Source organism: Gekko japonicus, unplaced genomic scaffold (genome assembly GCF_001447785.1).
Source record: "Gekko japonicus isolate JY-2015 unplaced genomic scaffold, Gekko_japonicus_V1.1 scaffold904, whole genome shotgun sequence".
NCBI lineage: Eukaryota > Metazoa > Chordata > Lepidosauria > Squamata > Gekkonidae > Gekko > Gekko japonicus.
Genome location: NW_015161976.1, coordinates 385667 through 408956, shown reverse-complemented (window position 1 = coordinate 408956; position 23290 = coordinate 385667). Strand labels below are relative to the sequence as shown.

The 23290-nt window shown below is 42.3% G+C and overlaps 1 protein-coding gene across 2 annotated transcripts in view; it reads left to right on the top strand.

The window, feature by feature from the left end:
• Nucleotides 1–2666: 2666 nt before the first annotated feature.
• Nucleotides 2667–23290, top strand: part of OSBPL3 (oxysterol binding protein like 3) — a 75485-nt gene continuing 54861 nt past the window's right edge. For both annotated transcript variants that reach the window (XM_015429750.1, XM_015429749.1), the window contains exon 1: nt 2667–2890. In XM_015429750.1, the coding sequence (XP_015285236.1) occupies nt 2798–2890 (93 nt within the window). In that variant the 5' untranslated portion in view covers nt 2667–2797. The remainder of the gene's footprint in view (nt 2891–23290) is intronic.

Here is a 23290-nt window from a genome sequence, read left to right as displayed (position 1 = left end):
TTCGTGAATCAATCTCTGTTCATCCAAACCAGCATTTAGATCCTTTCCACAATCATCTTGTTAGCATTCAGAATTTTGCTCAATTGAAATGAAATAGCATAAGAACATTATGTAATGAAATAGTAAAATAAGAACTTGTAGTGGCTAGGAGCGCAGACTCTAATCTGGGAGAACCGGGTTTGATTCCCCACTCTTCCACATACAGCTGCTGGTGTGACTTTGGGTCAGTCATAAGCTCTTTCAGAGCTGTTCTCTCAAGGGCAGTTCTCAGAGAGCTCTCTCAGCCCCACCCACCTCACAGGGTGTCTGTTGTGAGGAGGGGAAGGGAAAGGAGTTTGTAAGCTGCTCTGAGACTTCTTTGGGTAGAGAAGGGTGGGGTATAAATCCAATCTCCTCCTCCTCCTAAAAGGTGTTACCTTTTAGTCTCATTTACACAAAGTGGAAAGAAGCTGTTACCATGGTAACGGGCTTACATTATACATTGTCATGGGAAGGAGGGGGTCTGGCCAGGATTTTATTCAGGCTGCTACCCCTTCTACTATTAAGTATTCTTCTGCCAGGATCAATAATCTCATCATCTGCCAAAGCTCCTGTGCTATGGCAGTTAAAAAATTTTTGGTGTCATTTCCCTAATCCAAGTTGGCATTTTTAGATTATGCATTTAGTTCTCTATGTGAGTCAGCTATCCTTGTCTGCTATGTTCAAATGCATATTTGAATCTGTTCCCTCAGAACAGGTTGAGTTAGTTTGACCAGCTGTGGAAACATAGTTGGAAAGCAACCCCACAGGTCAGCCTAACGTCTCTACTGCAAAATAGAGCATCTCACACCCACAACATTACTGACACCTGATCTGTAGTTGCTAACATTACAGTCCAAATAGTAGAACAAAGAGAGAATCATGGTGATTGGCAAAAATAAATGAAATCAAAAACTGTGACAAAAATCACGAATTATGTTGAATGTACATTAAATTTACTTCAAAACCATAAATATAAATGCTACAATTGACTAATCGCTTGAATACAAAATTACAATATTTATTTATTATATTTATTGTTACACTTATATCCCGCCCTCCCTGTGAACGGGCTCAGGGTGGCTTACAAATAAGGGCAACATGTGCCACATAAAACATTAAAAACAGCATAAAAACAAACATAGTAAACAATGATAAAGTGCTCAATAATGTTACAGGATATATTACAATATATGTTGCAGATTATACTTGCACATACAAGGACGACCACTTGAAAGCTACAGTGTATATTTCACAATCCCAATTGAATTCCTGGTATTATAAAACCATAAATGTCCTTTTCCAGTCCAACTCCACTCGCAAAATCCGATTTCAAATGCTTGCAACGTCCAACTCCACTCACGACAGGTGGCTGGCTGGAACCCATTTCAGTGCTCACCCTTTCTCAACTTCGGAGCTGCTTTAATGCCATGAAACACATAATCAATACATTAACACTATTAGAATAATTTCAATTAATTCTCAACTCAAGAATGGCAAAGCATCATAAATCCAATTTAATTTGGGAAGCATTGCTTCCCAATGGTGTCAATGTATTGAATTTTGAGAGTGGAGTCGGACTGGAAAAGGACATTTATGGTTTTATAACACCAGGAATTCAATTGGGATTGTGAAATATACATTGTAGCTTTCAAGTGATCGTCATTGTATATGCAAGTATAATCTGTTTCATATAACATTACAATCCAAGCAGAGTTACATCCTTTGAAGTCCATTGAAGAAATTTGGCTCAGAAAGGTGTAACTCTGTTTAGGATAGCACTGTGTTTGAATTCTGAACCAGCTTCAGCTCAAGTCTCTGCTGTTAGCTCCCACTGGCAGCCTTAAGCCTACATTATAGGTTTGTTATAAGGATTACTGAGAATAGAAGTTAGAAGGAGGAGATTGGATTTATACCCTGCCCTTCACTACCCAAAGGAGTCTCAGGGCAGTTTACAAACTCCTTTCCCTTCCCCTCCCCACAACAGACACCCTGTGAGGTGGGTGGGGCTGAGAGAACTCTGAGACAAACTGCTCTTTTTCAAGGACAGCTGTGCCAGAGCTTGTGACTGACCCAAGGTCACATCAGCAGGTGCAAGTGGAGGAGTGGGGAATCAAACCCGGTTCTCCCAGATTAGAGTCCGCACATAGATATGTATTTAGTATTATTATTCCTAACTGGTTCCTATCCATTTTCTCTTTGAAAGCCTCCAAGAAAGGTAGTTCCAAATATGTAGTATAATTCTGCATTCCGGTCATTTTAAACTGAATTTATCATGACTTTTCAAAACTTGGCTGTTACCTTTCACCGTATTTGCTAATTGTATAGCAATTTTGCCAGAATGCATTACTGCAAAAGTACAGAGTCTTGACCAATGTTCCCTCTAAGCTATGGAGTCTCATGAGCAAAAATTCTACTTTGTGACCTAGTGGCATTAAAGTTGTGAGCTAGCTGCACAAATCAGTTTGCTCTGGAGCCATCCTTCCTGAATGAAGACAAAAATGTGTGAGCCGGAGGCTAAACAATTGTGAGCTAGCTCACACTAACTCAGCTTAGAGGGAACACTGGTCTTGACTGGTGTCAAAGAATTACTGTGGACCACATCTGACATGCATCTTGGATGCTCTTTTTATGTCTTTTAGGAATCTCCTTGGAACACCAAGAATGCCATTGGATTGCATTTGGGGAAGTGATGACTCTTGCCTTTCTCTTCTATGTCTTCCCATACTTCCAATAATTTAGTTATTGAATTGATATAAAATAAACTGTTTTCAAGATCATGACTGAAGAAAAGAGCCTTGGTGTGTCTCAAAAAGTCTTGTCACCTTCACGAAGTACCAGCAGCTGCTCCTCTAAACAAGGAAGTAGACAGGTAAATGCCCATCTTTTGTAAACCTCTGTTTATTTAAAACCATATTGTGATTATGAAGAATATAACCCAAAAGGTAAATTTTATATATTTAATTTCCTAATTTCCTGTTTTTCCTAGATTCCTGTTGTTGCATTTGTCTGGCTCATTCACATGAGTAAACTGGGATAGATTTGTTATATGTGAGTTGGTTCTTTGATGGCTTGACTCCATCTTGCAGCCTGGCTTTCACCAAGCTGGCGTCATTCTCCTTTGAATGAAGGAATTGGTAGTAAGTGCATCATGTAGTTGCTTAATTGGGCTCCTGCTACATAGGCTGTGTGCTAGAAACCATGTGTTTATTGGAAAAATGGCCATGTTACCAAAATTCTGGCGAAACTCCTGTCACCCACTGTGGCAGGATCAGTTCAAATGTTATCAACTGAGAAGTATTGTGTTTGCTTGGATAAACCTGGATAAGTTTCAGTTTGTATATCCTGAGGGTACTGAAAAGTTGCTTGGAGGAAATGTGGCCTGCTGTGTTTGAACCTAGCCTATTTTGTCCATAGTCTGGGGGTTCTCTTGGACCCAAGCCTACTGCTAAATAAGCAGGTAGCAGCTGTAGCCAGGAGTGATCAAATGGTGGATGTATGGTCTACTGTTGGATAAGCAGATAGCAGCTGCTCCCAGGAGTGGCTTTTATCAGTTATGACTGGTTAGCCAGCTGCAGCTTTTCCTGGGTGGAAAAGATCTGCCCCCATGGTGCATGCCCTGGTTGCATCTAGATTAGATTACTGCAATGACGTCTACATGCAGCTGTCCTTGAGAAGTGTTTGGAAACTTGGTACAGAGTGCTGCAGCCAGGATGTTGACTGGAATGGATCATAGGGACCGTATCACTCCAGACTTGGCCAGTCTACACTAGCTCCCAGATTGTTTCTGGGCACAATTTCAAGGTGCTGGTATTGACCTTCAAAGCCCTATATGGTTTGGAACAACCACTTACTTCCTTATAAACCTACCTGACCGTTTCTAAGACCTAACTTTGGGTGCTCCCACATTCTGAGATCAGGTGGGTGACAACATGGGGGAGGGCCCTCTCAGTAATGTCACCAAAGCTCTGGAACTCTCTCCTCAGGGGGATTCATCTCTCCTCTTCTGTTGCCATCTTTTGCCAGTGGAGGAAGACATTTCTGTTTCATTTGGCATCCCCTCAATATCCCCTCCTTCCTAGGCAATGTTTTAGTACTGTTTTTATGTTTTGTATGTATTTAAACTCTGTTTTTTTTTTAATTAATGATGCTCATTGGCATGGTGATTTAGTGGTTTTGAGATGTGATTTTATTGTGTATGTTTGAAATTATTAGCCACCATGGTGACCCTTGTAAAAGCAGAAAACATTGTAAATTGATAAATAATTTTGGTTCATCCCTTCTGATGGTGTGCAGTAGCTCAGCTGAGTTCACACTGATGCTTTGTTTAAAATAGGGCATGGTGCTGACCACTATGAAGGGAGGGAATTGTGAAGCTGTTCTTGAAGAAGCCATCCCTACATCCAGCTGATGTGAACAACTGTCATCTGGTCGGAAATATTTTAAGCAATGTGTCCTGCTCAAGGCTGTGCAGATTCAAGACAGTAGTCTATACAATGACAGGATTGGGGGGGGGGGAAAGGATCACTGAGGAGGGGTTCAACAGAACAGGAAGCTTCAGTGTTGTTCCAGCAAAGGCAGAAGGTGGACTTACGTATTCCTACTAGGCGGTGGGGATGTATGCTGTGTCTCTCTGAGCAGACTGCTGATCCTTAAAGCATCACACCTCATTATGGTAGTGAGTACTCATCAGGGCTGGAATGGTTGTTGGCTTGGTGTTGTGTGAGAGACAAATTGAGGCAAGGCATCAAAGGCTGCAGCTGGTTCGGAATCTGAGGAGGAAGGCAAGGGTACTTCCCAGATTGTGAGAGCAGACCCAGTTTCTTGGGGCTCTTCCTGAATATCAAAGTGGGCTCCTGGAAGTGCCTGATAAGCTGCCATCAGGGACGGTCCCAGGACCTCAGCCTCCTCCTTTTCAAACTCTTCAGCTTCTTTGCACATTAAGGAGGTGCTGATGAGTGACACAAGGAGTTCCAGCAGGTGGTGGCCGAGCAATTCCATACTTCCTTGGATAGAGGCAGATTTATCTAGATCCATTTCAGTTTGGTTTCTGACTTTGTTATAGAAGTGAAAATGGGGTGGATAACTATCACTTCGCTAAGCAAAATTTGAAGCCGTCTTCCAACTTGAGGAGTCTTTCTCCAAGTGGCTCTTGTGTAGAAGGGAGTTTCCCTAGAGTGGAAGAAGGCTTCTTGGAGGATGGTTGGATCCACCACCCAGTCTTAATATTATATTCTGGGCTAGCTGGCTGAGATGATGGGTACTGGGGGCACTGCAATTTGGTAGTTCCACTCTTCTCAAGATGTCCGTTACCAAAAGGTCTTGCTAGGTGACCTCTGACTGAGCATTCATATTTATTCAATTCCCAAATTCCAAATTACACTTTCTAAAAGCAAGATGGCCACCCCCTACACCTCCCGTTCTCGCCCATAGTGCAGCGATTATGGGGCATTGATGGAATGTGCCCCCCCTGGGGGGTTGATGGTATGGGGCGTTGATGGTAGACTAGTGCGTTGGTAGTGCACTAGTGATGGACTAGTGGTGGCGGCTCCTATTCAAAAGCCTGGCGGAAGAGCTCCGTCTTGCAGGCTCTGCGGAACTGTGCTAGGTCCCGCAGAGCCCTGATCTCCTCTGGGAGCTCATTCCACCAGATAGGAGCCGCCACCGAGAACGCCCTATTCCTGGTCATGGTAAGTGACAGCCCGGGGCCCTGGAACATGTAATAGATGTTGGGTCCCCGACCGTAGTGCCCTTGGGGGAACATGTGGGGCAAGGCGGTCCCTTAGGTAGACTGGTCCCTGACCATATAGGGCTTTAAAGGTAATGACCAGCACTTTGAAGCGAACCCGGTACGCTATTGGCAACCAGTGCAGCGCTTTCAGCGCAGGCTGGATGTGATCTCGTCTAGGAACATCCATCAACAGCTTGGCTGCAGCATTCTGCACTAGTTGCAGCTTCCGAATTTGTGACAAAGGCAGCCCCATGTAGAGAGCGTTACAGTATTTATGCTGAGGGCTTCCACAAGGTTCCATCCTGTCACCTCTTTTCACATCTATGTGAAATCACTCAAGGGATTGCACAGAAAAGAAGTAAACTGAATTCTGATAATACATAGTTCTACGACCTTTTTTAGTAGAGCTGGGAGATTGTTCTGATCAGGTTCCTGGAGGCTGTAATGAATTGGATGAGGGCTGCTAAACTAAAACTCAAACCAGTCAAGACTAAGATGCTGCTAACTGTAGCCAGTTGAGCATTGAGGAGCCTGCATAATCTAGAGGAGGCTGATCTACCTGTAAAACAGCAGGGTCACACAGCTTGGAGCGCTATTACAACTGTGCCTGCAGAGTACATTTACATCTCATCTGTGCCATGCAAACCAGCTTCACTTGGTGTGCCTCTGCCAACTGTGTCCCTGTCTTCAGAAGTAAGATCTGGCCACAGTTACCTATGCTGTGTTCTTATCCCAGTTAGATTGCTGTAGTGTGTTGTACATGGGGCCTCCTTTGAAGACTGTTCAGAAATTGTTAGTTCAAAGTACAGCAGCAAAGAATATTGTTGGCTGACATAGACCATAGAGAACATATCTTGCTAATGATGATTCAAAGTGCTGCCATTAAAGCCTTCAATGGTCTGTAAGTTGTGTATGTAAAAGATCTCCTTCTCCAGTATAATCCTGCCCATTTGCTGAGATCCTCTTCAGGGGCCCTGTTGCGTGTCCCTACCCCCTTTCTGAAGTAAGGTATGTAAATACCAGAGACTGGGGGTTTTCTGTTATATTGCATTGTCTTTAGAACTCACTTCTTACAGCAATCTGTCCTTCATCAAGCTTGTTGACTTTAGGTAACATTTTAATTTTCCCAAGCACTATTAATTGACAGATCTGTGATTTTTATTTTGCTTTTTTTAAAAAATGCTACTTTTGCTTTGAATTGTTCTTCCACTGCTGTGGTATTTAATTTCTTAGTTTTTGGAATTAGTTCTATTGCTTCAACTTGATAAAACAATTATTGGTTTTATACTGCGGCTTTTATTGTCTTGTGCTGGTGATTTTATACTGCTAGCTTTCATTTGTTGTTTGAATTGTTGTAAGCCACCTAGTGAGTTTGTTAACTTGAAAATGCAGAATAAAAATGTAGTAACTATCTTCTTGGACTAAGAATATTACAAGAATTTTTTTGCAGAAAAAAATAGTGTATAAAATTGTGCTTGTAATGCACCTATCTTTCTGAGACAACATTTTTACATTACTGTTTGTAAAAGGACATGCTGTGGCATGACCCATCATTTTAAAGCATTTCTGAATGCATGAAATGATCTATACAAGGTCATTAGAAACAGTTTCCTAGGCTAACCACTTAGAAACAGAAATTTTATATCTTACTACTGGGGATTTTCAGTATTGGTATCTACCTCTTTCTCAGTCCAGTTCTTTGGCAAATGTTCCAGTGGTACAGACATGACACATTGCAAGCCCTAGTGGGTACTGAATGCAAGCAGGAGGGTAAGAGTTCTTTGCTCTAAGTAATCTCATGTCAAAATTCAGTTTCTTCAGTTTGACTCCCTCTGGCATGTAAAATACTGTCAGAATCCATGTAAACACAGCCAGTTGTCTAGACTCCTGCATTGCTTCCTTACTTTGCTACAGCTCTTAAAGTGCATACCAGATTAAAACTGTTTCTAGATATGTCCTCATAGCTTAGTTTCATAGTGATTAGCTGTGGCTGAGGCATCCATGTATCCAGATGCCTTCACAACTCTCTTTAAATTTTGACAACATCAACACTAGTAAGTAAATAAAGCGGTGTAAGATTCCAAAATCTTTGGGATGTCCATAGTGCATGCAAGCACATATGCACACACACACATATGAAAATTCAAAACGCTGGAGCACAACTGTGTCAAGCACTTTCAAATGATGAAATAGTGAATGTTTTAAAAAAGAAATTGGAAAATGAAGGCAGATAAACTAGAGAGGCAATGTTCTGTTTCCTACCAGATGGTTACTGGAAGTACTAGAAGACAAGAGCCCTCCACAGTTTGACCCCCAGCTTCAGGTATTCAGTGAGATCCTGTATTTGAACATGAAGGTTCCATAGGAAAATGAAAGTCTAAGATTCCCTCAGATGCCTAATTCTAAATATCAAACTTTTAAAAAGTAAATTAAATATGAAATGTTATGATTTTGGAATCAAATCAATATAAGAATACCTCCAAATAAATGACTACTAATCTAAACTCATTTAAGGAGCCAAGTAACAATAAATGCTTTCCTCTTCCACTTCATTGGGATGGTGAGAGTTGCATCGTTTCTTTCCTGTGTTGATCCTAGCCAGATTCTCTTGATTTATTATTATTTGGCAGAGTTCCCTAGGAGTGTTTTCCAGTTGTTCACACAGCTTGTGCTGCTGATGAGATTTAAGTAAATCAGATTATGTTGAAAGAACACTGTTTAAACAGCTGCAGGGGACAACATGAACTAAGCAGACATCTTGTGTGTGCTCAGCTTTTTCCAGCACATGGGTTAGCATGTCCTTCCCTTCCCGCCCCCCACAAGTATTGTTGGGAGTTCTCTGCATATGGGCAATATAACCCAGTTGAGTCAAGAATTTCTATGACTGTAATCGGTACTCAAGAGAACTATGAAGTGTTTCCGAACAAAAGATATTTGTGGTCCATAAGAGAGATAGCTGGACTGGTGACAAATGTGGCGTTTTGTGTTGGTTTTAGTTTTGGGGAAGCCTGCTGTTACTGAATAGCTGCAGTGTTGTAGCGAAATTAACCACTGCCCTCAGACTTGCTACTGACTTTAAAATAACTAAAAATATAAAGTCCAACTGTGTTTTTTTTTAAACCCAGACATTTTTAGCACATACAAGCATGTGTACAATTAGGGACACTGACAGTGGATTCTGAGCAGTTATACCCTTCTAAGGTCATTGTCTTCAATGGATTGAGAAGGGTGTACCTCCATTTAGTGTTGCACTGTGAGTTGTAAAACAACTTTTTTTTAAACCCAGACATTTTTAGCACATACAAGCATGTGTACAATTAGGGACACTGACAGTGGATTCTGAGCAGTTATACCCTTCTAAGGTCATTGTCTTCAATGGATTGAGAAGGGTGTACCTCCATTTAGTGTTGCACTGTGAGTTGTAAAACAAAAAAAAGAGACTAATTTAACATTTTTGTATTTTTATTAAAGAATTGCAGTAGCGAATTTAACAAGCCAAACTTGTGCTCTTGGTCCTCCAGTGGCTTTATATTTTTAAACTCAAATTCACAGTGTAGTAGCATCATACAGGTAATGCTGACAATTGCTTTAAATGCTGGAGATTGTTTTAAAATTCCTGTAACATTCTTTCTGCTGCTGTTCACATTCTTAAAAAGGAAAGTTATTGTTCCAGATTTGAATTAATGTGCTGTTATCTTACTTGGATGTATGGACATAAATGACTTAGTGGATTATGGCCACAAGCATTTAAACCCCAGGAGCTGTTTCTTCTTTTGTACTATCCTGGCTGCTAAAGAACAGTCTAACTTGCTGCCAGGGTCGGAGGCCCATTGAAGCTACCGGGTCTCTTTGGGTCCCGTTGCTCAGAGTCAGTTTCTCTTCTGCATCTGACAAAAAGGGATCACAAAAGGTGCTTATATAATAATGCATGTGTTAAAGTGCCAGTAGACTGTTTGTTCTTTTCATGGCAAGAAATGAACACTGCTCTATCCCTCTGGAGTTTCTCTGCACTTTAAATTAGGTATTATTCTGTTCTTAGAGTTTAAATATGAAAGCCAAAGCATACACACTTGCTCATAGCATCTCTCATTTCATACACACACACACACCCCTGACTGTCTAGAAACATAGAGCTGGGAGGGGGGATCCCAAGGGTCATCTAGTCTAACCTCCTGCACAATGCAGGAAATTCACAGCTACCTCTCCTCCCACACCCACAGTGACCCCAACTCTATGCTCAGAGGAAGGCAAAAAACCATCAGGATCCCTGAGCCAATATGACCTGGAGGAAAATTCCTTCCTGACCCGAGTGTTGATCAGCATTACCCTGGGCATATAAGTAAGGGCCACAAGAGCCAAGCATCCCTTCCTGCCCTCCCTCTCATGATCTACCTAAATTCATACTGGGTCATAGAATCAGCGTTGCTTCTCAGGTGGCCATCTAGCCTCTGCTTAAAAACCTCCAAAGAAGGAAAGCTCACTGCCTCTCAAGAAAGCCTGTTCCACTGAGGAACTATGCTGTCAGGAAGTTCTTCCTAATATTTAGCTGAAGGCTTTTTTGATTCAACATCAACCCATTGCTTCTGGTCCAACCTTCTGGGGCAACAGAAAACAGCTCTGTTCCATCCTCTGTATGGCAGCCCTTCAGATAGATTCAGGTGGTTAGCTGTGTTGGTCTGAAGCAGTAGAACAAAGGCTGCGATCAGGTAAGTTGTTTGATCCGATGTCGTTGCTTCTCCCTTCTGGATTAAAAATGCTCATTCAGACAGTGGCATCTGTATCCCATTCCCCAGTTGTCAGCACCCCATTCTCACTCCTGACTTTCCCGACACCAGAAAAAGTCTGATATTTACAGACTGAACTGGTCTCACCGCACATTTCCTGATGTCTGAACTCTCTCTTGTGAAATTAAGCCATTCGGGAAGTCAGATCTCACACCTCCATCTGCGTGCCATTTAAAAAATTTGGTTAGTGATGTGCGCGTAAGCAGATCTTCAGCCTAGGGTTTTGAATCACCGCTTTTGCAATTCTGTACACAACCATTTTGTCAGGGTTGAGAGGCCCTGGGGGAGTTTGTTTTTCAGTGACAAATCCCCCCCCAACCCTCTCTCCTGTTTTTTGGGGGTTGGAAAGCCGTGGAAATAGCCCCTAGTTAGACTCCCACATCAGCAGAGAGCCTGAGGAGGCTGGCATCCCTAATTCAGGGACACTTGGGGAAAGCGGGAAAATTTTAAAAATCCAGGCAGCCGTGCTTGTGTGTAAACTTGGGCTGAATATCTGTCCCAAATGTGTGTGCAGTGCTTTCTGGGCATGGGCCTTAGCTAAAGTGTGTGTGTGGGGGGGGGGATCTTAACCAGACTAAAGAGAACATTCCCTTGAAGAAAATGAATGCTTTGGAAGGTGGACTCCCTGTCCTCCTTAGGCTCCATCCCTAAATATCCAGGAGTTTCCCTGTCTGGAGCTGGTGCAGCTCCTACTCCCCATTCCACTTTCCCCCATGCAAACCCCGTTAGCAGAAAAAGGGTTTTCTGCTTCAGAGTTGCTGTTTGAGAGCATCCCATGATTGACACAGGAGTAAATTGTACTGAAGTCAATGGGGTTACTCTTATGTAAATCTGCATAATGCTTACACTCACTCCCTTGTATCCCGTCCCATGATTGACACAGGAGTAAATGTACCGAAGTCAATGTGGTTACTCTAATGTAAATCTGCATAATGCTTACACTTCCTTGTATTCCAAGGAAGAGAGGCAAAGCAAAGGAGGCTGAGCGGGGCCACAGTACTTGGCAGAGGGATCGTGGAGCTGTCAAAATGGAGTGGTGCTTTGAATGAACGCTTCTGCGTATGTGTGAAAGACAATTTTTTAAAGAGGGTGCCGTCCAACTGCCCACTCCATGGCTATTGCGCAGCAATAATTTGAACGGTCAACCATGGAGTGAGTGTGTGGTGAGGTGGGTTAAGGGTGGCATGTTTGGACAAACCTCTCCAGAACAAATAAGACTGGATAAAATAGAGGTGCGGCCAGACCGCGCCAAGCCTGTTGTTTAACCACAACCAAAGTTTGAGTCCAGTGGCACCTTTAAGACCAACAAAATATAATTATGGGTAAGAAAGGGCCACTTTAAGTAGGTGCCACTGGACTCAAACTTTGTTGTAGTCCTTCAAATACTTGAAGACGGCTGTGATATCACCTTTCATTTGTCTCCTCTTGAGGTAAACATACCCAGTTTCTTCAGCCTTTTCTCATGGGACTTGATCTACAAATCCCTCAACTTCTTTGTTACCCCCTTCTGGACATGTCCAGCTTATCAACATCCTTCTTAAACTGTGGTGCCGAAGTACTGTCTGGGGAAAGACTGGTTCCGTCAAAGGAAGAGCTGTTACCATGTGCTCTGCCCCACTTCCCGCCCTATGGATTAGTCTGTTGATGGGAGATAGATTTGTCATTTGATAATTTAGAGGTTAAGACACTGAGCTGCAGACCAGAAGTTCAGTAGCTCGGCAGTTCAAGACCCTAGTGCCGTTTGACAAAGGGAGCTGCCGTCTTTGGCCCCAGCTCCTGCCAACCTAGCAGTTTGAAAGCAAGAAATTGCAAGTAGATAAATAGGTACCACTTTGGTGGGAAGGTAACAGTGTTCTGTGCGCCTCAGCATTTAGTCATGCTGGCCACATGACTATGGAAACGTCTTCGGACAGCGTTGGCTCTTCAGCTTGAAAACGGAGATGAGCACCGCCCCCTAGAGTTGGATTCGACTGGCTTTTGAGCAAGGGAAACTTTTACCTTTGCCTTTAACTTGTGTTTTAATTTTTGTGTGTGTGGAGCTGATGGCTTTTTGGTGGTTTTTTTGCATTGTAAAATGATACAAGTCCACATAAAGCAAAGAAAAACTGATTAAAATAAATAAAATAAAAATATGTCCCAGTTCAGCTAGATTTTTCTACTGGGGCACATTTACAGAGCAGTCCTATGCAGAGTGACTCCAGTCTAAACCCACTGCTTTCAGTGGGCTTAGGCTGAAGTCACTCTGCATAGGCTTCCAGTGTAATTTTCCCACACTGGCTGTGTGCAAACTAATCTTGGCTTTTGCCCCTACATGGCTGACTGCGCTTGCAGAATATTATCAAAGAGTCTAATAATTAATTTGAGTTCTGCCCTCTAGCCTTTTCCTGGGTTGTTGTGATGACTCAAGTCATGTTACTAATGCAAGGCAACATTTGTAATTGACACAGTATTTTTTGTATTTAGGGTTCAGAGATTTTCTTGGCAAGCCAGCTCTTGATCTGTAGTTTGGGAAAGTCTCTGACCCCTAAGTTCAAAAGACTGTATCACTAGCAAATGTTGTCTTGATGACAGTAGAGGACTGTGCTAAGGACTTAAAGACAAAATGTGGTACCAAGAGAGACATGGTGCCAGCAATAGCTCACAATGGGGAGTATAAGTGGAAACATAAAATAATTTTTAACACCAATTTTATGAACCATGTTTTAGTTGCTAGTGATGCAAAATTGTATCCTCTTTGAAGCAGCTTTCTATTTTTGGCACTTGGAAATGTTCCTTTCTGATGAAAGTCTGGCACTGTTGTCTGTGTGTTCAAGGAGCTGTCTGGCTAAGAGCTATTCGAGCTTACTGCTTCATTTTTCTTTTGACCTAAAAGAAAATGTGGCCTTTGGGAGTTTCTTACATGCTGTGAGGTAGGAAATTAGTGGCTTCTAGTTTATTACATTAAATATCCATTTGACAGCCCTGGAGATCCAAGGTGTTTCACACAAGGTCATAAAAAATAAATGACTTGCTGGTTGGGTTCAAAGGTCCATGTAGTCCAGCATCGTGTCTCAAACAATAGTCAGCTACCCAGCAGTGTGTGCTGGAGAAAGCTGTTCCCTGAGTTTGTTTCCAACACTTGCTATTAGAGAAGGAAGGTTTCTTTTTAACTATAATGGCACTGATGGACCTGTTCTCCATTATTTTGTGGAAATCTTTTTTTAAAAAGCCATCTAAACTTTTGAGGAGAAGACTGGATTTATACCCCACCCTTGACTACTTGAAGGAGTCTCAGAGCAGCTTAAAATCTCTTTTCCTTTTCCCTCCCCACAACAGACACTCTGTGAGATAGGTGGGGCTAAGAGAGCTCTCTGAGATCTGCCCTTGAGAGAACAGCTCTGAAAGAACTTATGACTAACCCAGGGTCACACCAACAGCTGCATGTGGAAGAGTGGGGAATCAAACCCGGTTCTCCCAGATTACAGTCCACACTCCTAACCACTACACCAAACTGGATCTCCTTTGGGCCTCTTGTAGCAATTTATTATTCCAGCACTTTATTTGTTCTTAGCATTTTTCCTCATGCTAGCCTGACACTGGACTGACTTGTGTGTTGCTGTCATAATTCTGTATATGACATATTTTGCTACTGCAACACATTCATACATTTCTCATTCATGGTTAGGAGGGAAATCTTGGAGGAGTTTTTGCCTTCCTTGGGCATTTGCCTGCTGTATCCTCGAACTTTGTAATACTAGACTGTCAGGGATTTTTAATACATTATTTAATAATTATGTCCTTTGTACTCTGCTTGCTACCTTCCATTGTCCTTGTAGCTGACCATTTAGTAATTGCTCCAAGTTACATTTGGCATACTTCTACAACCTACACTTCAGTGCTTCCTGATAACAATTGTGTAATGCAAGGGCAGAATTTTCCAGGAAGAAATGTAACAGCATGACTGGCACTAAGGATCCCCATCACTAAAGACCAGTATTTGGATAATTCACCTTGCTATTGTTGTCCTGGATTCACATATTTTTATTTCACAAAAAAAGAAATTAGATTTAGCTACAATGGGTTTGAATACTTGTTGTTTTGGCTGGCAAAAGGCACTTACACCAAAGGAAAGGTGCCTTGGTGGAAGGGGCTGACTCTCCTTTTCCACTGCAGATGCCCACTCTAAATCCATACTATTTCCAGATATCCATTAACCCATGGAGCAAATTGTACAGCACACAGTCTAAAAAGGCACAAACATCAAAAAACAACAACTGTGAGCTGAAAAGCCCGCAAGTAAAAAAGTACAAAGAGACTTTTAATGCAGTGAAAAGAAGCATATGATAAGCCACATCAATAACATATGGGAGTAAAACATCCTCAATCAATGAAGAAAAACAGTCAAGTCCAGAGAAGATTTTCAACACTTTTCCTAGGTCGTTGCTAGTGTTTCAAACTCCTGGTCCTTCTTCAGGAACATGGAACTGTAAAAGTACAGAATTGTACAAGTATAGAATACAGCAATGCTTTATAACAATATAGCTTCTGAGCCAATGCTTAAAAATTACTGTTATACAGAGTCTCATGTATCTTACCAACATAGGAAGTCTCATACCAGTTTCTTAACAGATGATGCTATTCAATTTCTCTGCAAAAGAGAGTAACTCCTTAGAATAAATATGTATATATAAATACTTAGCATAATATGGACCCCAAAGCTGCCAATACTCACTATGGGCTAGGTCTCCTTTTAATATGCACCACTAAGGTTGCTTCTGTGAAACAGGACTACCAGCTGCAATTAATATGGCTTTATAAAATTGTCCCAGCAGGCTGGATACTTTGAGGCATTTGGTCCTGTTTCACAGAAGCAACCTTAGTGCATTAAGGGTGACATGGAGGCGTGGACAAAAATTTTCGTGGGGCTAACCTACGGGCTGTAGTGCAACTGTTAAAAAGATGCATTGAGGGTGGCATGGTGGTGTGGACACAATTTTCACGGGGGTGACCTGTGTTGCCTTGCATGTCTGCTTCTCTCCCTCCCACTCCCCCTTCCCCTCCCCCTCCCTTCCTGCCTTCCCTCTCCCTTTCCCCTTCCTTTTTCGACCTGGCACAACACAACTATGCATGCGTAAAGCACGCCTGTTTTCCAGTGGGTGGGTGCATTACAACGCAACCATACCCCTGATAAAAAAGGAGGGGGAAGAAAGGGAAGGGGGCACTAGATTCGGGGCAAGGCAACAAACCCAGGTCAGAGTTCCTTAACGCGGAACTCCCCCAACAGAATCGGGCCAGTTAGACCCAGGGAGAACGGAGAGCAAAGCATTAGTGCGGAATCTGCCTTAGTACTGATCCAAGCCAATGTTATATCTTTATGATCACTTTGGAGAATGTTATGTGTAAAGCTCAGTGGCATCTTTATATTCCCTACCCCCTTGAGTCCAAATATTTGGTATTGCTACTAATTTCAGAAGGAAGAATAGTTGCTTTTTCTTTTGGAAAAGTGAAGGGATTTGTGTCAAAAGTCCAGTATTATGCATCACTGGTGAAATCTCCAGGGCTGGACTGAGCTATGGCTCTGGAGAGTAACTGGCAGAGCTAAGCCACAGCAGCTCCAGCAGCTCTGCAGGAATCACTTGGTTCAGATCCTTCAGTAGAAGAAGCGATCAGTGTCACCCTGCCCATAGGCAGTGGGTGAGCTAATGTCCACTGTCAGTGCTGCTAACTGTCTCTGAGCAGAGCGGATCTTGAAGTGCTGGGCTTGTTCCTGGGCCATTTAAGCTTGCCAATCCATCCATGAAATCTCTTCTCTTTTGCTGACTCTTTGCTGCTAGAGACAAATCTGAACGGACAGAAGAGAAAGCAAATCTGGTTCAATTTCTGTGTATGGTAACACTAAGAAAGCCCTTTCCAGATGAGATGCCATGGGGCAGTTTGTGAATAAATAAGTAGTGAATTACTTTACAGTATGGTTTTCATGCCCTTTGTTAAGACCACATTCTGGATGCTGTGTTGTTGTTCAGTCGCACAGTCAAGTCCGACTCTTCGCGACCCCATGGACCAGATCCCGCCAGGCCCTCCTGTCTTCGTTCGTTGCATCTATGACACTGTCTAACCATCTCATCCTTTGCCATCCCCATCTTCTTTGACCTTCAGTCTTTCCCAGCATCAGGGTCTTCTCCAGTGAGTGCTCCCTTCTCATTTGGTGGCCAAAGTATTGGAGCTTCAGTTTCATTATCTGGCCTTCCAGGGAACAGTCAGGGTTGATTTCTTTGAGGATTGACTGATTTGTTCTTCTTGCAGTCCAAGGGACTCTCAAGAGTCTTCTCCAGCACCATAGTTCAAAAGAATCTATTCTTCGGCGCTCGGCCTTCCTTATAGTCCAGCTCTCGCAGCCATACATGACTACTGGGAATACCATTGCTTTGACCATGCGGACTTTTGTTGGCAGGGTGATGTCTCTACTTTTTATCATGCTGTTTAGGTTCGCCATCGCTTTCCTCCCAAGGAGCAGGCGTCTTTTAATTTCATGGCTGCAGTCACAGTCTGCGGTGATCTGGGATCCCAGGAACGTGAAGTCTGTCACTACTTCCACGACTTCCCCTTCTATTTGCCAAGGAGTGATGGGGCCGGATGCCATGATCTTAGTTTTTTTGATGTTGAGCTTCAAGCCCACTTTTGCGCTCTCCTCTTTTACTCTGAGCAAGAGGCTCTTTAGATCCTCTTCACTTTCAGCCATTAGAGTGGTATCATCTGCATATCTGAGGTTGTTGATCTTTTCCCCAGCAATCTTAATTCCCGCTTGTGATTCATCCAGGCCAGCATTTCGCATGATGTACTCTGCATATATATTAAATAAGCAAGGTGACAGTATACATCCTTGTCGTACTCCTTTTCCTATGCTGAACCAATCAGTTGTTCCGTATCCGGTTCTAACTGTCGCTTCTTGGCCCTTATACAGGTTTCTCAAGAGACATGTGAGGTGGTCTGGTACTCCCATCTCTTTAAGGACCTGCCATAGTTTGTTGTGATCCACACAGTCAAAGGCTTTAGCATAGTCAATGAAGCAGAAGTAGATGTTTTTCTGGTACTCTCTTGCTTTCTCCATAATCCAGCGAATGTTGGCAATATGATCTCTCGTTCCTCTACCTCTTCGAAACCCAGCTTGTACTTCTGGTAGTTCTCTATCCACGTACTGTTGAAGCCTAGCTTGTAGGATCTTGAGCATGACCTTGCTAGCGTGTGATATGAGTGCAATTGTGCGATAGTTTGAACATTCCTTGGCGTTGCCCTTCTTTGGGATTGGAATGTATACTGATCTTTTCCAATCCTGTGGCCACTGTTGCGTTTTCCAAATTTGCTGGCAAATGGAGTGCAGAACTTTAACAGCATCCTCTTCTAAGACTTTGAATAGCTCAGCTGGAATACCATCAGCTCCACTAGCTTTGTTGTTAGTAATGCTTTCTAAGGCCCATTTAACTTCACATTCCAGGATGTCTGGCTCAAGGTCAGTGATTATACCATCGTGGTTGTCAAGGACATCGAGGTCTTTCTTGTATAGTTCTTCTGTGTATTCTTGCCATCTTTTCCTAATCTCTTCTGCTTCTGTTAGGTCCCTACCGTTTTTGTCCTTTATCATGGCCAGCTTTGCATGGAACGCTGCCTTGATTTCTCCAATTTTCTTGAAGAGATCTCTAGTCCTTCCCATTCTCCCATCCATGCTGTGTACAGTTCATTTAAGATTATCTCCTGTAGATCTAATAAGAATGGATCTAATAAAAGTCCATAGAACTGTAGAACAATTCCTGCAGTAAGAGGCATAATATTTCTTCTGTCACACAACTGCTACTGAATGTAATAGATTATACTGGTTGGATTCAGTCAGATTTTTCATGCCATCTCTCACAGTTCCCCTCCATACTTTCAAGCTCTTCCCACATGGCTTTTGAACATGCAGGTGTCCCACTCACTGGATTGGAGGCAAGACCCAGGCCATGTCAGCTCTATCAGCAAGGGTTCTAGGGCTGCAGTCCAAAGTTAAAGCCCAGGGTTCAGTAGCACAGTACAGAATCACAGTCCAAAAGTCGCCTAAGGTCAGGCAGCAAGGGTTCCAAGAGCTTAAGCAAAGCAGGCAACTGGTAGGGTCATCAGCAGGGTTACAAACAAGTTTATCCTGCACTGGCTGCAGCCTTATACAGTGAGTTTCGCTACAAGAGTTGCCAGATTCCATGTTAGACTTCTCCTCACAAGCTCAGTCAGCTTCCTTAATCATGAGGAGTACTGGTGTCCAGATCCTGTGGTGACATCTGTTTCTCCTAGCATTTCTTTAGCAGGCGGAAGGCCTTGGCCTAGCCTTTTGCCTCCTCTGCTCCTGGGGTGGTGCAGGAGACTGTGGTGGGTCCAGCTTGGGGCGGGTCCATGCTGGGGTCTCCAGGCGTGCTGGCTCAGGGTCCCTTGGGAGAAGCATTGGAAAGTCCATCTCACTGGGAGGGTCTGCCTAGCTGGGCTTTGGGGGCAGGTTGTCCTCATCCTCAGAGGACTCCTTTTCCCATGCTAATGTAGGGTGGTCCATGATGCCAGGTCCTGTAATTCTCAGCATAGACTTCTTGGTTGTCAAAGGGGACCTCTCCTTAATTTTTCACCAGCAGAAAATCTTGTTGGATCCAATTCATTATATATAGTAGTAATATAATATTTATATAACTATTGGGTAAAAGAAGAAAGAAGGTGCAAGAGCCTAGATTTTCAGGGCTTTTTAAAAAAGGTTGATGATCTAGTAGCCACAGGTGGCATCTGTTATCTGGTCCCAAGTAGCTGGTGACCTGTTGACTTGGCCCCCTCCTTGAATTGGCAGCTTGCTCCCCCACCCCAATAAATGAAGGCCTTTTAGCCTTCTTTCTTTATGGAGAGATAAAGAAAAGCTTTTCAGAGTTCTGTATGTTTTTTTTCAATGAGGTGGCATTAGTCTACCCAATTACCAAATTAGTCTACCCAACAAAGACGTAAAATTGCTCCCACCCTCCAGTATTCTGGCCAATAAGTGCAAAGGCCCTGGGACAACTGATAAGCTCCAGGCTCTCATTTGTACTCTTTGTAATATTGCCTTGGTACAGAATACAGTTAAGACAAGTTTGAAAAGAGGGGACTACATGTCTTTACATTCAGGCTGCTCTGTAGTGATTTCCTTCCCTCTTAGACTTCCATACCACAACATTTTTTCCTGCAAGCATGATGAGTCCATTTAGGGTTTGAGAAATCCATGAGTCACTTAGGTAGTAATTTATCTTAAAGAACCTAAAGGAGTTTGTAAGAAAAATTTCTTCTCTAAAGAACTACTTTTGTCCCAACAATGAACACAGTTCTATTTTTTAAAAAATGTATCCAACAGTTACTAAGATAATCAGAGGTTTCATATACCAGTCAGTACCTAAGAGTCTGGATGTTTTAGTTACTTTAGAAACTCAACACTGTTCTTTCACTTCTCCCTCCGTTGCATAATGCTATTGCCTTTGTACAGGTAGATGAGCTTTCTTCAAGTTACTCTTCAAAATAATGACTGCACACGAGATAAGAACATTGCATGAAGAGAAGCTGGAGCATGACATGGTGGGGTGAGGTGGGGAAGGCTTGTTTTTAATGGTTTTTGAAATGTGATTTTATCATGTAGATTTTACATGGTTAGCTGCCTGGGTGACCCTTGTAAGAGTAGAAGGGCAGGATGTAAATTCTGTAAATAAATAAAATAAATATTCATATGACTTACCTCCAAGGTAGAAATTTAAACTGCAAGTAATTACTGCTGAAGAACGATGTCAGTGAAACCTCATATTACCATTTTGAAGAGGTCCTCATTACTAAGCCTCCTTGGTGTTTGTACAAAACTTTTTGAGTATTTTGAATCTTGGAAATACCTTGATTCTTGGAGTATAATGTCATCCATAGGAGGGCTGGTATCAGGGGTCAGCATGGTGAGGCACTTGCCAAGGCCTATTGCCTGGCACGGGGCCCTCCACAGACCACACATGCTTGATTGTCCATTTCCACAAAGACACTGGAGATCACCCCAGATGTCACTGATGCCACAGGGGTCCTGGAGGCAGTTTCCCCTTTCCTAATGGGAGGGGTGCCCGGAGGAGGAAGTAGAGCGTGATTGTTTCACTTTTCATTATATCCAATTGGTGCTGGCAGTGCGTGAAGGAGTGCAAAAGGTTGGAGCTGTCTCCAATCTTACTTCCAGCTGGAAATGGAAGATCACCCAGAAGCCCTTGCAAAATGGCAGTCTCTAATTTCTTGAGAGAAACACTGGACAGGAAATAGACCAGTTACATGCCAATAAAGGTAATTGGATTGGGGAAAACAAAAAAGAAATAGACCAGTGATTCTTACTGGTTCCCTTTAGCCATGCCAACACCAACCATAGAGAAGAAGTTGGTCGGGTTTCTATGAGAGGGGCAGATGTAGTGGAGGTAGAAAATGCAGTGGTGGAATGTGCAGTTGGCAGGGTAACTGGAGGGAATCTTGACCCAGGTACTCCCTGACTTTCTTCAGTTTTTTCAGCACTATTCATTGGAGTATGAAAAGTCAATTTAATTGCTAGACAATATTTTTGGGTCTCTCTTATTTGTGAAGTGCATTTTTGTAGCAGATGTAGTACATTGTGGATACAGTTATGGGGTATTTGGTTAAACCTACTGATTTCTAAGCACCAACTTGCAGCTGAGCACCTAACTGTTTTCACTTGGAGGGACAGACTCCTAGATGAGATAATAAAACACTAATGTTCAGGGCACCACTATCTTTAGAACAAAAGGACATCCAGAATATTTTTAGACATCTATCTATTTTGCCTCTGATCACTGATAATGCTCCATGTGACAGGCATGATGTTGGCCTATGCAAAGAGCTGGTAATGGGCCACCTCAATCTCATTTTAATTAGATATTATTAGTTTAATTAAATGTCTCTCTAGTAGGAAGCCTGGTGAAATATGAACTTTCAGAATCCACAAAGGCTCATAAATTGCATTCTATGTTTGTTCTGTTCTCCCACAGCAAATATTCAAAAAGAAAATCAGAATGTTCCTCTAAACAGCAGTGATTTCTCAGAGCTAGATCTCACTTTTTATTTTGTACTCTGGTACAGATTCCTAATACTCACTTTAGTGGAGAATAGTGTACATGCATTTATAGTGCCAGTTTTATTTGTATCACTACCACCCCCCTGTTTTTTTCACTCTGGAAAGCAGTAATTTATTAGCAGCGATTTATTCTCAGTGAATGTTTGGTACCTATGGACTTTGTAGTGGGGTTATCTGTACCAGAATAATCAGTGCAGAATGGGAAGGTGCCCTCAAAGAAAGAATGCCAAATCATTCCAGCTAGGAATATTAAAATGTGCAAAAGAAAAGAGCATAGCTTGGTTTATTTCCTCCATAAGCAACCTTTGTGGCATTTGTATTCTTCAAAGACTGTTGGAAACTCATTGCCTGTATTTCTAGCATTGGAAACAGCTGGTGAAAACCTACAAATCTTCTCCCCCCACCACCCCAGACAGAGGCTCATCAGTTGTCTTTCCATAAATCCAGTTTTGTTTCTTGTACATCCTTTAAACTGTACTTGGCTGGTCAGCTAAAACAGGCTGGGGATGCCTGAGTGAAATGAGCACTTAAATAATGTGAGTTTGTTTCCACTGAGTAGTAATACTTCTTATCTGAAACAAACTAGGGTTCTAGTTATACAACAGTACATCATTGATATTTATGGAGAGGCTGTCCTAACCATAGATTGTACGTGGGTGCATGAGTGAATAATAAACTTATCATTTGCAACCTGGTCCCGATTTCTCAAGGGCAGGTTTTGAAGATCATGTGTATCACCCACATGCGAAAAGATTAGATTTTGGGGTGCAACACTTTTAGTTTGAGTGTTAATGGAAATGTTTTCCTGATGGTTTTCTTTTAAGTGATTCCCCCCCCCCCTTAGAAATTCATTGGGAGTAGGATTGCAGTTTCTTTCATGTAGAGATGTAGCTGTCAAATACAATGTGCAATACCAGAAGTGTCAAAAGAAAAAAAGAGCAGAGGAACAATATCACTAGAAGAATTGGTGAAAGAGGATGGTTTCCTGCCGCCTTTTTAAATGTTAATTTTAGCATAGGTAAATTTAAGCATTAACTATATCTACTGTTTGTTCTAGCTTTTCATAGTCTGAGAAAGTATGAACGGAATGCAATAATCCAGTTTTATTGTCTAATAAACACAACCTATAGCACAAGTAAAAATACTAAAATATATTACTTCAAAGCTGGTAAAATATACATCTGCTTAAACTAACAAATGTGTAACAGAACAAATAAGGCTTGGTATTGGCAAGCCTTCACATTGGCAAGCCTTATGACCCATATTTGCTATAATAGCTGATGGGGTGGTCTTGGATTTAAACATTCTATTGTGTTTAAATGTTCTTGCGGAAATTACTTTTTTATATATATAAAGAATGTTATTAGTTTATACACAGAAAGAGGAAAAGGGAAAAGAAGGGAAAGGAAAAGATACAGAGACCTGTAGAAAATCTAATTTAACATTCTGCATGCAAATCTTCTCATGAAAGTTTATAACCATCATTCTTATTATTCTTCATTTAATCTTAGTTTCTCACAGGGTTGCCAAATGTTTTTTGGCCGGGAGCGGGGGGCTCCCGGCCGGCGTCTTAGATGTGCGCGCGCATGCGTCACCTGGAAGTGACGTCGCACGCTGGGGGTGGGGCCATGCCATTTGAGG